We start from the raw sequence: 16,064 nt of genomic DNA on the forward strand, positions 1-16,064 counted from the left end.
AGGATTTTAAATTGTCAGTGACAAGCAGAACAATTCAATATTCTTCCACTAGATGGCAAAGTGAGCACGAGCCTGTGTGATTAACCTGTTATATCCATGCAAGAGCTTTATTTTCAAATAAGTCAACTAAATAGTTGAGAGTAGATTGAGACGATAATTGTTTCAGTACATAAATATTTTTTATCATCTTTGGGTTGGTAGTATCCCATGAGCTTTTTTTTTTTGTCAAAGAACATGACCTTTATACTATACTCAACCGCTAGATGGCAGTGTCCCTTTAGATTTAACCTACAACCTGGTCCAGAGTCACTTAAAAGTCAACCACAATTAAATATCCCCCTTTTCTCCCGCACTTAAGTTTTCTAATATATAAATATCTTTGTCACTGCTTGCCATTGTCTCACCTCCATCACTTGCCAAGCTGCTCTGAATTATTTGATAGGTTTAGTTGCATCAAATCATAACAATTAGTTGATGTATTTCCTGCGTGCATGCATGCAACCGTAATGACCAAAAGAAGCGTTTGTCAAACTAATTTAATTAACTGTGGGGCCATATTGAAAGGGGTCTGGGAAGAGCTATCCTGCTCGTCTCCTCTCTGAGCAAGAACAATCAGGAAGGAAGAGGCATTCTCCTCTTCCTCATCTTCCTCTCCTTCCTGTATGGAGCACCTGACTTATCAGGAGTGACACGAATGTACAGAAGTGCCAAGGCGCATCCGGCCGGCTTGCTGTCAGGTGTCGTTCCCGCTAACACTCCACCTAGGCCGTGACCTCACAAGCCCCTCAGCCTGCATCTGGCGTCTTGCCCGCACTGCATTGTCTTCCACTGGCTGACTCTGCAGTTACATAGGCCTACATTTACAATACATACATGTAAAATTGCATGAAAGTCAACGGGGTGTCATAAAATACTGTAGTATATGTAACCCCTTCACCTTGGGCGAGAAGGTCAAGCAGTCCACAGATATCCTGCTCCGTTTGCTTTATTCAGTGCGCGAGAAGAGGCGAAAGTCCTGGCAGGTTAAACTGATCCAACTTGATTATGCAATTTTAAAGATTCCTGGTCAAGAACAACCTGGGGAAAGCTCTCAATAATATATATATATAATATTCTGTGCCCCCCCACCCTCCCTCCAAGATTAAGGGGGTCACCAAAGTGAACTGTTTTGACCCTTCCAGGAGAGAGAACCGTGGAAAATGTGTTTAGACTTATGGGGATTACTTTTTGTTTGCTTACTTTTCTTTATCATATAGTTCAGATTTGAAATTCATCTTTTGTGATACTGTTCCTGGAATTTTTCTGACACACCTTGTGTTCAAATATTCCACAAGTGGAAAAGTTAAATATTAATTGCAAATTAGAGAGGAAGTCAAGTCAAGAAAATATTTACAATGTGTTCCCCCAAACATCCACCACCACAAATTCCCCAAGTGAAGCCCCGTGATGGGGAATTTCCGAGGCATTTAAAAAATTCATGTCCAAGTCAAAAAAAGTGACGTTTAACTGGAGGAGGCCGGGCTGCACGGTTGCTGTGCCGAAAGGAGGTCAAGGTTAAATTTCTGCTGCGGTGCTATAAATAGCCCCTAAAACATCATCCCACCACCACCACCACCACCCCAGGTCTCTCCCCTCCATCCCTTTCAACCCAACCCAACAGATCTCACTGTCATCATTTATTCATCGCCACCATGATCCGGACGTTCTGTGCAGCTGGAAAAAGCTCGCGTGTCATTTGCATTGTGGACTGTTGGATTTAGGGAAACAGGCTTGTTTGCTCTTCGCACACATGCGTCATTGCCACCACCGATTCTCTATCAGAGTGTGTAACTTGGCGAGGAAGTTACTATGAGTCGCAAAGTTACGAAAGTTGACTCCTCTTCCTCAAACAATCTGCTCCTCCTGTTGTTCCTTTGCCTTCCCCCCTCATCCCTTCCTCTAAAATATCTTCCATTGCATTTTTATGATATTGCCCCTGATTGTTTTGTACCAAGTGAATAGCTTGGATAGCTCATTTCATTTTCTCTCCCCAGCAATCTGCAATAAGTTTCACCTGTCCAATGTAATACCTGAACATCAATATGTTTTTTTTTTTTTCATCAATGTTTTTCTAATGTCCCTTCTCTTATTAGTGCTGTCCTATGAACACAGTTAAAGTCATCAAGAGCCAGAAACGACCAGAAAATCAACATCTAGCAAAGGATCTCGGGGAGGAACCTCACAATTTTTGTGATGTCAATAAGCTCGTAAGTATTAAAAATGAAGTAATTTGTTTTTAATATTTGTAAGCCTCTGCAAATAGAGCTACCCCTCGTTGCAGAATGGTAAATGCTTTCTTTGAAACTTCCGAATCTGGCAACTTTACTTTTTTTAATGCCTGGCCTACAAAATAAGTGAGTCTTTGGAATCCCTGCCCACTCATCAAGTGTAAAATCAAAATGAAGTAAACTTTTTAGTCTTTTTCTGACTAGCCTATGTGACCATAAGATAGCTCTGTACTGCTTTAGATGACAACTGCCCCCACACAGTTTCTACCCCTGGTTGTCATGGTAACAAATGCCATCCTGCATTTGCATTGGACAGAACCACCATCCCAAAAATGAACAACTTTAAGAAGTAGTAGTTAAATGTATTGTATTTCGTTTTCCTTTGTGTATATTGACCAAACAATGTCGAGAGGCCTTCTCGTAAGAGAACGATTTATATTGTGAAAAATGACATCATTCATCACCTCAGAAGGGCAAAGTTGACACTTCAATCACATCGAGGTTACCTTATTTCATATCCATTGTGGCGTTTTATTGCGAGAATAAAAATGTCTTCATCCAAACACTTGTGAGTGATAGATCTCATTCGAGTATGCAAGTATACTTATGTTGTGGACCCTTATGTACTCTAACATATTATGTTCTAAGGCCTATTTTTGTCATTATGGATTTAACTGAATATTTTTACAGTTAAAATAAAAAAATAAAAAAAATGGGTGATTTAGGATACAGTGTAGTTCCCTATTCTAAATTCTCCCCTCTCATTTTTCCATGATTTGTAACCTCTTTTGGCTCTGACGATTCCTGTGGGAGAATAGTTCCCTGGCACAGGCGCCGATTGGGCAATTTTGATTTGATAGGATGCTGAAAAATGACCCATTTATTAGCTTTGATAATTAAAGCTAATGGCTCGTCGCAATTTTCCAAAGCTTGGCATGAAAAGAGAATGAGCTTGCAATTTGGATACATGATGTATGATTTATAGTTAAATGGGAGTAAGCGCGGTTAATCGCCGTACTATTTGATGTTTTTATGGGGGTTTTTTTTCCTCCATGGTAACATGTCAATACGTTAATATGAGCTTAAACAGCGTCTACTGCGTGCGTGCGTGTCTGTGTGTGTGCGTTTGTGTTTTCCTTGCAAAGTGTCGCAGATGTGGCGAGGGCACTCCAGGTGCAACGTGATGACGCACGTTCATGTCGGGAGTCCTTGGCAGTGTCCTTCAAAATGAGGGGGGGGGGGGGGGAAATACAAGGCAGGAGGTAAGGTTTGTTTTACAAGGTTTAATGATTCCCGACGTCATTAAAAAAAAAAAAAGAAAAAGAAAAAAAGATGAGCTGATTGATCAGGTTTTATTGATCTTCCACAACCCTTTGACCTCTTGATTGATGGCGGGGCCTTTAATGAGGCCTCGCATCAGAAGCTATAGGGTTTGGGAAAGGCTACCCATGGGAATGGTGGCTTACACACACACACACATACACACACACACACAAACACACACACACGCGCATACAGTGCAGCTCAATCAACTCGGTGCCATTGTTACATCGGCGTGTCCTCGATAACCCCAATTTGCATAATCGGCTTTTTGCATTGTGTGGCCCAGACACATTAAGGTGCGGCGTAGCATTGTTGACTGTGAATCAGCATGCACCCATTGTTTGCTCATCTGCATTGTTTACTTATGCCGCAGCATGTGTTTTTCAGCCTTAGCCCGCCCGCTAAACGCATTACGCCGCCTCCTCCGCCCCGCATATACATTTCAGCCGCGCATTTCAGTAATGTCAACAACACACAAAATGTTGTTGACACACTAGGCGCTCTAGTGAATGAGTTGAATTCTTCACGTCTTGTTGTTTTCCTGTTGTTGACCTTATGCATGCTGGGCATTCCAACCATTTTTTTCTTTTTTTCCCCTCTGAGAATTTAAATGTGGTTAGCAATCCAAGGTCAAGGGTCAACTCAGTGAGACTCGGTCGGATGTTAAAAGGGGGCTGCAAGTTTGGGATTGGCTGATCTAAAAGAACAAGTTCTGTAATAATTTCTCGGGATGTAGTTGAGTCATTCCATCTGAATCACAGGTTTTATCAACATTAGTTCAGTGTAAATATGCTTTTGTCGGGGGACCTGGCTGCATTAAATGAACTGTATTGAGTAAACGGTTTTTGATGTATTGGGGAAAAAGAAAACTTCAAAGACACTTGAGAGTGCTTTGAATTTGTCGGCATGTTTTCATGTTGGGTTTGGCCAACAGATTGTTACAAACCTTTCAAATGATGCTACTTGACCTTGTGATCTGTTCGTAAATATACTTTTCCCAAAGGAAATCATGTAAAGTGGATGAATGCCTTCCAGACCATCAATATTATGACTTTTTTTTCCCCTTCTCCTCAAAATGTTAATGTCAATATATAAAAGTTAATTTTGTAACATTGCAATTATATTTATATTCCTATTTATTACTTTTTCCTTAGAAAATAAGAATCCGGGAACTCTGATGGGATGTTAGGGGGAGGGGGAGTGCAGTTTAGTAAGCTTGGGAATGTTTGTGCTAACGCTATTGCACTTTCTCTATGTTAAATTGTGTGTGTGCCGCTTCAGAAGTCATCAAATGACCTTTTTGTTGAGTATTAAGAGAGGGAGAAAAGTTGCTTTGCTTCAAATGTTTGTGAATGGCATTTTCGGGCCTTTGATAGGTCGATACTTTATCCTTCCCTTTCCGAAGAAATGTCCAAGAGGATGCCAAGATTAAAACATTAGCAAATGGCTTGTTTTTAAGGTTGTGCACTAAAAAAGAGCTCATGCGTGAAAAGTTGTGCATTTTGAAAGGGGTGCGCCTTTAACCAATGAAGTTATTATTCTCATATTCTTCCAATGGGCCGTATCCCATTCACCTTAGCAAACATTTTCCACTCATCTTCAACCAAAGGGATCAGACTACCTCAAGAAGCGTTCCGAGGAATCATCTCATTCCTTACGCCTTCGCTGTTCCAGCCACGCTTGGCAACGGCGTGGCCTCGTGCCCAAAAAAAATCCTCGGATGCGTCAGCCCGGTTCATTGGTCCGCGCAAAGCACTCGACTTTGTGTTTTTATGGACGAGCGTCAGTGCAAGTGTATTTCAAGCAGGCCGGCTAACGAGCGCGTTAAACATCTCCATATGGACGTTTCCTAGCGTCTAGACGGAGGGGCAGTGGTGGTGGCGAGCGGCGGTGTGCTGACTGCGCCATACTCGGCGCATATAATTCTTCCCCTGCAAGCAGAGCAATTCAAACAAGGCTCCAGCAGCCTTGGTTGTGGTCGCCGAGCCATAATGGATTAATATTATTTACTACACGCCTCACTCACAACAGCCGCAGCCAAACTCCAGGATGTGGCTGTGACGGCGACTTTTTGAACGCCGGGGCCTTCCTGTTAGACCAATTCATCACACTTTCTCCCTTTTGACGAACAATTGATCTTCTCAAAAAAACCCATAAAGCCTGGCACCTTAACGCTTTCGTCTATATTACTGCTTAACTGTGCGGCGGTGGCTATAAATTTTGTGAGCTCATTAATTTTTGTAATGAACCAACATAAAGCAAAAGTGTCCAAAAATACTCAGTCAACACATCCACTGGAAAACACCTCTCTTAAAGTGGACTGTGAAGACAAACTCAATGTTTTGCCTTATTTATCACCTTACTAATACATTCAAACGACTTCCAGGATGCTGGTCGAAGCTTTTTGTGCCCATCTAAGCTCATTTTTTGGCACCCCCAGAATTTCAGCAATCTCAAGATTTTCTTGACTCTATGTCCTTTTTTTAAGCAAAAGAACCCAGGTTCATCCATGAAGCACATTACATACAAAAAAAAAAACATTAAAAACAGGAAATTTGGACAAAATGTCAACCTCCAAACCATGACAATGGCCAAATTCTTTTGTCGATTGGAGCGAGTCTTGTCAGCGTTCCTCATGCATCGGCAAAACTAGCTCAAGTGCAACCTCAAAGACGCAAGCAAGAGGCCAAAGCGGCGTTCAGGACGATGGGATTGGGATGAATAACGCGGTGGCATCCCACCTCCTCTTATGTGTGTTTGCGTGTGTTTGTGTCACACCACAGCTGGAAGCTATGACTAATGGATGCCAGAGCACGTGGACGAGGGAAGATCAAGTGGCCAACCTAGGGGGAGTTAGAGATGCTGGGATGAAATATAGAAATTAGAAAAAAAAATAGTATAATGTAATAGATCATGATGTGCTGATGGAAAGTTTCATGGGAGACATCATTCAAGGCTAGAAATCAGAGATGAAATGACTCAACTATACACTGACATCCACACTGAGCTAAGCAGACTAATGCTGAAATGTGACCTTCCAATTATTGCTTCATAATCCTTTAGATCAGCCGTTCCCCAACTTTTTAAGCCGCACCCCCCTTTCAACATCATGACGGAGCTGGTGCACCTCCTCACCCCTTGTTCTTACCCTAAAAAAAAAAAAAAAAGTCAACTTTTATACTGTGCACCCCTTTCAGAATTCCAACAAAATGAATGCACTCAAGTGCTTTCGCTAATTTATGAAACCGTGCACCGCCTTTAATATTAGCATTATCTTTTATGCTAACACAACTGTTTTGTGGTCTGCTTTTTCCTCTTTCCCCTGTCCAGCATTCACACCATATAAATACTCCAGTGAGCAGGCTGCCCTTCCATGCTAAGCGCATCTAAAAAATAAAAAAAAAATGACAGCTGTCAAAAGCATTAGAAAAGATTAAACCCGATTTATGCGTTTCACGTATACATTTCCCGATAATCTTTGCCGTTGGTTAAAAGTAACAAACAACACCTCGACGCCGGTCGCTTGCGGCCCTCAAGTGGTTCTCTTTTCCGAGCTGGGGGGGGGGGGGGGGGTGTTCTGCGTGACAGTTTTCACGGAATGGCTGAAAATTTGAGCCGCTGCTGTTAGTTTGGAGTTGGGATTATACTCTTAAAAGCTTTAATGGGTTATTCTCTAACGCTATTTAGAAAGAGAAGCCCATTTGAGGTTCTGGCAGGGTCAAAGAATCTTATTGTGGATATTTTTATGATTGTGCTCGATAGTCACAGATATATTACACAGAGTTGACACTCGGACGTAGATGGCGTAAGATCAGCGACAATGATTGAAAAGGCGACGGCATTTAGGTTTGCACTTTCAAACAGTGACAGATTAAGCTCAGTGCATTAATGGATTATGAGGCTGTGTTTTTTTTCCTATTTATCTGCTGCCTCTTGCTCCACAGTGGCTCAGATGACGCAGTGGGATTATTGCGGGAGTACGCCGCAACCGCTTTTCTCTAAACACAAGTGAGAACAAGCCACCACATCGCCCCGGGAGTTGGACGATGTACACCAACGCGCTCCATCGTAAAGGACCGATTGTAGTTTTGGTCATCGTTCTAACGACTGATGCGCAAAAGTGGGTTCACTATGCTTTGCAGCTTCTCGGGGGTCTGGCCTATGCAAAGGCTCTTAATTCAAAACTTATGGAAACACATTGCAAGTGGGGTCTGTTGGGTCTGACAGGATGGCAGCTTCTTGGCTTTAGGCCTCTTAGGTGTCTGTCTGTCGGTTAAAACTGGATGTTGTTATTTCTGGAGCGTCAAATCTCAAAATAACCGGATGATCTTGTGTAATAAGGAAAGATGATGTAGCCTAACTAAGGCTTTGGGTTCCAATGGGGCGGGGCCGCGAGACAGACTATAGTAAAACAATCTCATTGCGTAACAAGATGCAGAATCCCCACTTAATACACAACAGACACTAGTCTCACACTCAAACTTTTGCATTTCTACTACTTGGGCGAGAAAAAAAAAAGTGCAGCTGAATTTCACCCCTGTTTTAAAACATGTGTCCCTTTCTTCTAAGGTCACACACCTTTTCAATATGCCAACATGTCACCCCCCCCCCCCCCACACACACACACACACCCCATACAAGAGACACAAAGGGAAATATGTGGGCCAAAGTCGCAACAACACAAGAAAAAAGAAAGCAAATATTAAATGTTTGTTCCCGCTTTCCTTTTATGATCGGTGGCAACACACATTTACAACAAACAGCACAAGGCACATTCCACTTGACGGTCTCTATGGAAAAAGACACCACAGTTAAGGTTTTTTTAAGGACAGAGTCTACATGTAAAGTCAATGGAAAGACACTTAATTTAAAGCTTGTTGAAATATGATGTGTAAAGTCAATGGAAATAAACTACATATCAAGTAAATACAAAGTTTATGGAAAAGAACGTCACGCAGTCTGCGGAAAGACATCACATTGAAAGTCTACACAAAGTTACTACTTCTGATTACTATATATGAAATAAATATTCAATTAAAGCCATGCATGTAAATTCTTTAAAAGTCAAATTGTGTGGAAAAATAGCAAAGTACAGAAAGAAACGCAATTCAATTTGTTTTTATTAACTTTTCACAGTTTTGTTAGAATTAGCGAGGTCCATCTGTGACATCATCATTTAAGGCGCTGACCTTGCTTCTTTGTACACTTGTATGACTGTTAAGAATGTTGAATCATTACCTTTTAAAAATTTCCCTGTGCAGATTGGTGATTGTGACTGTTTGGTCCAGAAGCACATTATCGGGGATTGTTTCCCAAAGCAATTAATTGATGTGTCATAAATATGGATTTTACTGAGAATGCATGGCATGCTAGTTCCGGTTGTAGCCACTAGGGGGATACAGCACACACTAAACGTCAACCATATCTCAGCATGCAGTGGACAGTGCGAGCCCTACCTGTGTGCGTGCACGCGCTTGTGCGTGTGCGTGTGTGACTTCCCACTTTGAAGGAGAGGGGATGGGTCGATGGGGGAATAAGACCACATACACACGGGCACGCGAGCGCACACACAGACACACAAAGCCGAAACATTTGAAACACGAGTTGTTCTTTTCGAATACACGCACACAGACAACACACTTGGGGAGAAACCGGCTCCGCAAGCGAGGAGCGACTGGTGCGCACAAGTGTGACCGCTTAAGGCGCGCGTGAGGACGGCGATGCTGTGGCTCTGCACCCCCTCTCCCTGTCCGCTTCAACTTCTTTGACTTTTTATTTTTTTTATTTTTTTTAAACACAGCATCCTAAAGGAAGTTGGGACCTTTTTCCTTTTGTTTGTGAAGATTTCTTTGAGTAAATATGAGCGGTCGTCTCGCTGTCACTTTCCCACGCCTTTTAATTGGTGAAACGTCTTATTCATTTTTAAGGGTGGGATAAATAATTGAAAAAAAAGAAAGGAAAGAGGGGAAAAAAGGTGTGACAGTAGCTTGGCGGACAACTGTGGATCTCTGCGAGTAACTCCTACCGTCCAAGAGGGGGGTGAGGGGGGGGGGGGGGGGAGATGAGGAGGGGGGGGGCCATCGGCCGTACCCCCCTCTCCTTGATTGATTAGTTATTAGTCATCCCTTTGGCTAAATGGGACCCATTGAAAAGGCACCGTGGAACACATACATGAATCAAATATTCCTCGTGTCCCCTCAATGTCTCACAGTAGTTTTGCTTAAGAAGAGAGGGGGTCGTGGCTTAGCATTATAAAGAGAAGGGGAAAACAGCAAAGCTTTATGAGGTTTATTTAGACACTTTCAACCGCAAAAAAAAAAAAAAAGAAGAGGATTCCAAACAGAGGAGGAATTGTGGACTATATTTTTCTATTCGGGATTTTTATGTCACATTTGTTGGCATTTTTCATTGTGAAAAAATGAAACTTTGGACGTCTCCCTGGGTGTCCTGTCTGGTGATTCTCATCCTGTGTTTTGGATCAGAGTGCGGGACTGTGGAGCGGCGGAAAGGCAGATCCAAGAGGGACTTGGTGCGCATAAGGGAGGCAAGAGCCATCGTCCCGGGGGCTTGCGCCACGCGTCTGCCCCGGGGCAAGCGTTCCCTGGCCGGCTTGGAGCGCCGGGGGCTCCGCCAGCGTCGACGCTCCTCCTCGCAGCCGGAGGTGAGCTCCCCTGAGCGGGGCAAGGCTGTCTATTTCACCGGCAGGGGTGACCAGCTCCGGCTGAAGCCCGGCGTGGAGATCCCCAGAGGAAACTTCACACTTGAGATGTGGATCAAGCCGGAGGGAGGTCAGCGATCACCCACTGTTATAGCAGGTAGGAACCCACTGCGTATTTATTTTTATTTGATATGTTAGATGTAGTTTAGGCCACTTAATCTGCACCGTACAATAATGTCAACGCGTGCATGTTTTAACTTTGCATCATTTGAGGAAAGAGCAACGCACTTGCATGCAGCTTGGATGGAGCAGATTTAGCGTGTCAGCTGGTGTCGACGCGCGTTCAGACGTATTCCTCCAAAAGCCTACTTGGCTATTTTAAAACTATGATGTAATGGCCAAAAAGTTTGGCGGCGCGAGCACGTCACAAGAAGTTGATATGTAGCGCGGGGCACGCATTTTTAGGACGTTCTTTCAAATGATTGGATGCTTTTTGCGCTCTTTTACGCACCCGGTCATACTGATCTCCCACCACGCAACATAAAAGCTGTTAATTAGATTAAGTAGATGATAAGGTCATGATATGGAGACGGGATTTCAGGAGCTCGAGTGGGGTTGTCCATTCGGGTCTGCAGCCGTGCGTACAAAGAGGCACCAAAAGTCGAGGCGTTAAACCAATTTACAGTGCACGACAATCCGCGCTACCTCGGTTCGCCAATAGGGAGCGTCGTGCCACACGTTACCTGCTCCTGCCTTTGCGTTATTGTGCAGATGGCTGCTTGGCTGCCTTTGAACCGAACTGAACTGGAATGAACCCGGTACCTCCTCGCGCGTAAGCATGCAGCACGTTTTGGTGGGACTTTCACTCAACCATCTGAGCAAATTTACTTATTTCTATCTGTGTCTGACTTCACACCCAAATAATCACAGTAGTGTGTGTATGTCTGTGTGTGTGTGTGTGTGTGTGTGTGTGTGTGTGTGTGTGTGTGTGTGTGTGTGTGTGTGTGTGTGTGTGTGTGTGTTGTTTGCAGAGTACACTTTTTAGAGCTGCCAGTTGGCAGGGGATGCTCTGCAAAAAAAAAAAAAAAGCATTGTAAGAGTTTGTGGTGGCATCTAATGATAAGTACACACAAACCCTGGGAGGCAGTGCATCATACACATTAACACCTTTAAAGATGCACTAAATGAAATTAGAACATGATTTTAACATAAATATTGACCCCCCCCCCCCGCCATATATCTCACTACTTTGTCGCCTTCTGCCATGCTGGGGGTGGGGAGGAAAACTGCCATCCCTAAAGAGAGCAAATAAGATGATCAAACATTCCCAATAAAGCCTAATCTTTTAAATCTAAATTTAGGCCTCTGCAAATGCCCCATCCCCTTGTTTTGATCCATGCGGCTTGTTTGCTGCAGCTGTTTTCTAGACTGACTTGTTTTGACCATTTCAGTTTTCTCCTTTCCTGTGTCCCCAGTGCCCCCCCCCCCCCCCCCTTCCCCTCGCTCTCTTCTAAAGTTTCTCATTTTTGACCCGTTTACTTGTGTTGTTAGTTTTCATTTGGAAAGTTGGAGGAAGCCGCACGGGACATCCGACAGTCTAAGGGGAAAAATCACCTCAGTGTGCAGGGACAAGTGGCAGGATACTCTTTATGTATTAATTAAGAAATTATGGGCTGGACTAACATTTAAAAAAATAATTATTCCTTTTTTTATGTCCATACACAGTAAGCCCATGCTTTTCAGATGGCCATAAGAGCCATGTTCTAACATTCCCACAGGATGTACAGTGTACAAGTGTCTCTTCTGAAAGTAACGATTCCAAACATAATTTCAAGATCCTACTATTTACAATAAATAACATACTATCGATTTGATTAAGCCAAAAAAAAGTGAATATAGTACGTGCCATGCCACAAAGACTCTCCCCAACTATTGGTGAGCATTCACCAAGTTTGACGTCCTGTCAAAAGCATATTGATAGCCAGAGGCTGAGCTGCACTGTGGTTGTTTACTAAGTTGCACCTGGGAATTAGACCCTTCCCTAATATGTTCCCTGTAGTAACTAATACCAAAAAGGTGACATTATTTGGTGTACATGGAGGGCTCTTTAAGAGGAGTAGCCTATGTTCCTTTCTGACCAGAGAGCTGGCAAGGTTGTCTGTTTGGTCGTCCAATACTGTCAATAGGCATCCGTTAACACTCAGCAGATCAAATCTCTGGGTACGTCTTGTGCTCTTCTTAAGCTTAGTGCTGCTGTGACTGTTACATGTGGTCAGAATTGATCCCAGCTTTAAAGAAAAAAATATTCTGTTACACACACGCACGCACGCACGCTCACAGACACACAAACACACACACGATCAGAACATCAAGTTCTGCAACCAAATGTTATGCAAACTTTGTTGTGGCCTATTAGCCCCGTATCCGGGTCATTTTGCGTTGTCCCGCATCAAGGGAAGAAGAAAATAAATGGCAAGGCAAACCAGAGTTCTCTCCAGGGAGAATTCCATGCAGACGTCGGCTGATATTTACTGAGATAACAGATGTACTGTAATCCGGTGCTTCAGTTTCTTGAGTTGTATTCGTGTCTGGTACAAACCAGATGAAGGCAATCATTTGTACTTCACCACAAAAATTGTTATACTGGGAAGGAAAAGACTTCATATGTCCATTAGAGATTTTTAAGTGTTTGTCATACAGACGCCAGCACGGTGGCCTACTTGTTAGCATCCTGCATTTATTTGGGTTTTCTTCAGAGTATTCAGGCTTCCTCTCACATTCTTGCACATAAGGTACAGTGAAAACTGTAATCAATTCTGCGAGTGAGGATTATTGTGCATCAGAGAAGTTCTCGTCTGACATTCCTGGCCGGGAAGAATGTCATTGTGCAGGATCAACATATGTATTCAACGGATGTAGCACATATCACGACATAGCGTTTGACAACATTCATCGAGATAGTCTCTGGAAAATCCTGAGAAGCTATGGAATCCCCTCCCACACAGTCAACTTCATCCAACAGTTCTGGAACGGCTTTTCCTGCACCAGTGGGAACAAGCACTACCAGCTTTATTGTAGGATCTGGAGTCCACCAAGGATGTGTGATGTCAGCGCTACTCTACAATCTGGCAACAGACTGGGTCATGAGGAGAACCACTGAGGAAAAGACAAGGGGGATAAGATGGACCCTCCATTCCATCATTGTGAAACCTCGACTTTGCAGACGATCACATATACACACTTGCAGGAAAAGACTGATAGACTTCAACACTATGGCAAATAGGTTGGACTGAGCATAAACATCAATAAAGCTAAAGTCATGCCCATCAATGCTAATGCACCAACATAGAACAATACAAAAGCAGGTCCTGGAGAATACAGACAACTTCACATACCTCGGGAGGATTATTCACCATGATGGTGGAACAAGTGACGATATTCAAAACCTGGTCAATAAAGCATATATAACCTTCATAAGGCTTAAGTAAATCCATGATTTATTTGAGAACATGCGGTATAGAAAATGGGCAGATGTACATCTGACATACAATTATTCAATATAGTTTTTTTTTTTTTTTTTTTTTAATAGAACATCTCGATCGGCCTATTTCTGCTCATGTAAACAATTGTCGTCAACGAGCTGAAGGAAGAACAAACGGGTTGATTTATAAAAGGAGTTGAGTGTAACAGCAGTGATTATTATCTTAAACTCTTATACATTTCATCCTCAAGTGAATATGAGCACCGCCAGTTACCTTAATGGGATGTCAATGTCACAATAAAAAGTTACGGTGCAAAAAAAGCTGTCAGGGTCCAATAACCCGAAACGCTTTTAACTGAATCTTTTTGGCAGACTCGCAAGCGCAAAGACTCCAAAAGTAGTCTTGAATATTTAAGCCTGACAGCCTAGTTAAATGTTTAAAGTCTCAATATGTGATGTCATGACATTTTTATCATCAATATCTTTTCATTTTTCATGTTTTAGATTAAATATCAGCTGCATTTTCCATCATTCTTCAGGGAAACTGTGGCTTTAGGACAAAAAAACATTTCACCTCTTGTAGGGTGACAAAGTCAACACATTCTTTATTGTTTGTCAAAGCCGACGTGTTTCTTTGTAGCGCATGTGTGTGTGTTAGTGGTGCTTTACTTTTTCGAGCCTTTTGTTTCCTGCGGGGGTTTTTCTTGGACTGAGACAAATTCAAGGCGGCCTTTGGAACGACTGTAAATCCCTTAATGTGTGTGGATACAAATGGATAATATATCAAATGTAATGTACAGTGGTTGTGCTTGAAGTACATTCAAAACGTTTGAAGCTCCACCAGAAATTCTCGGTACAAAATGTAAAGAATCATAGACCACCTCACTCGACCTTTTGCAAACAAATGTCTTTCTATGACTGGTGTGGTACATTTGAGTAGCAGAATGTGTACTGCTAATATTAGCTTCTCATTCTAGGGCTCTCAGCTTGTATTGCACAAAGAACTTAATTAGATTTTTTTTTATAGCTAGTGCTGTTTGATAAGAATGAGCACTGAGAAAGGTAGAAAGCTTCATTGGACTCTCAGCCATGCTGGTCCATCAGTGGAGTCCATCAATTTATGCAGTTTGACAAGAAGGAGCACTGAATGAATGTGCAGACTGCTAATGTTACCTTCATTTGCAATATAGTAATTTCCGGACTATAAGCAGCTACGTTATGCACAAGCTTTGAACCCTGCTAGTTTTAGTCTGATGTGGCTTATCTATGGATTTCTCATGATTTTTCTGATATAGTCAAAGGATTTGTTTTGGTAATACAGGTAATAAAAATGAGAACATTGCATTTTAAAGACCTGCGGCTTATGGTCCGGTGCGGTTAATATCTATGAACAAAACAGGATTTTCCCCCGAATTTTAGTTCGTGCGGCTTATAGATAGATAGAAACATAAAAAATTAATAAATATACAGTATATTTTCACACACACCTGTATATTGAGTCTACGAAGCAGGCAAGTCCCAAAATCAGGCTCTGGAAAAGTGTAGTGTGTTAGATTAATTGAGCATGGCAGAATTATGACAGCTGTTTACACGAGGAGCCCTGCGAGCATTGGAGCACACCTTTTAGCCTTGAGTGCACTAGCTGACAGATGGAGGGCTTTTTCCTTCCAACTGAGTGAAAAGGCGGCGGACGTCATCCACCTAAGACCTGACCTTGACGCTGAACCCGGGCCGTCGCTCTTCTTTTGAACATAAATCCGTTGAATTAGCAAGTTAATGAATGCATCCTGAGGCAGCTTGCTGTCTAATGAGAACCAGATAAAAGTTAGGACTCACCATTATTGATCGATTGCGAAACCAAGATATGGGACAAGCGAATTTGGATAAATTATTATTGCAATTAATATCAACCTTCAAATATTGATGGCAATAATTACGACAATAAGTTAGAGTGCCTCTAGACTGTGATAGACTCCAGCACGCCTTGGACTATTGTGAGGATAAGCGGTTTGAAACATGAAGGAATAAATGAATGAATGAATGAATGAATGAATGAATGAATGAATGAATGAATGAATGAATGAATGAAAAGAAAATCATTAAGGTAACTAGTTGTTCATATTTTCTTTCATATCCATCATGCATAACCTGGCAATACATGCACAACCACCAAAGAGGCATGATTCTGTGAAGACTGGAGGTGGCCCTAATATATGGCTCATGGAGTTTTCCTGACACGTATGAATTCCATAGAGATCCATTTGAAAAATACGTCACACTTTAAATATGAAATTAACTAGTGGATCCAGAATCCAGTAGTTTTACCAGGTTGGCA

The 16,064-nt window shown here is 42.4% G+C and overlaps 1 protein-coding gene across 2 annotated transcripts in view; it reads left to right on the forward strand.

Annotated features, from left to right (window-relative positions):
- Positions 1 to 9,661: 9,661 nt before the first annotated feature.
- The window catches only part of pappaa (pregnancy-associated plasma protein A, pappalysin 1a), a 70,748-nt gene continuing 64,345 nt past the window's right edge, over positions 9,662 to 16,064 (forward strand). For both annotated transcript variants that reach the window (XM_085926283.1, XM_085926284.1), the window contains exon 1: positions 9,662 to 10,405. In XM_085926283.1, the coding sequence (XP_085782409.1) occupies positions 10,009 to 10,405 (397 nt within the window). In that variant the 5' untranslated portion in view covers positions 9,662 to 10,008. The remainder of the gene's footprint in view (positions 10,406 to 16,064) is intronic.

Source organism: Syngnathus leptorhynchus, chromosome 12 (assembly GCF_054491065.1).
Source record: "Syngnathus leptorhynchus isolate UIUO chromosome 12, UIUO_Slep, whole genome shotgun sequence".
NCBI lineage: Eukaryota > Metazoa > Chordata > Actinopteri > Syngnathiformes > Syngnathidae > Syngnathus > Syngnathus leptorhynchus.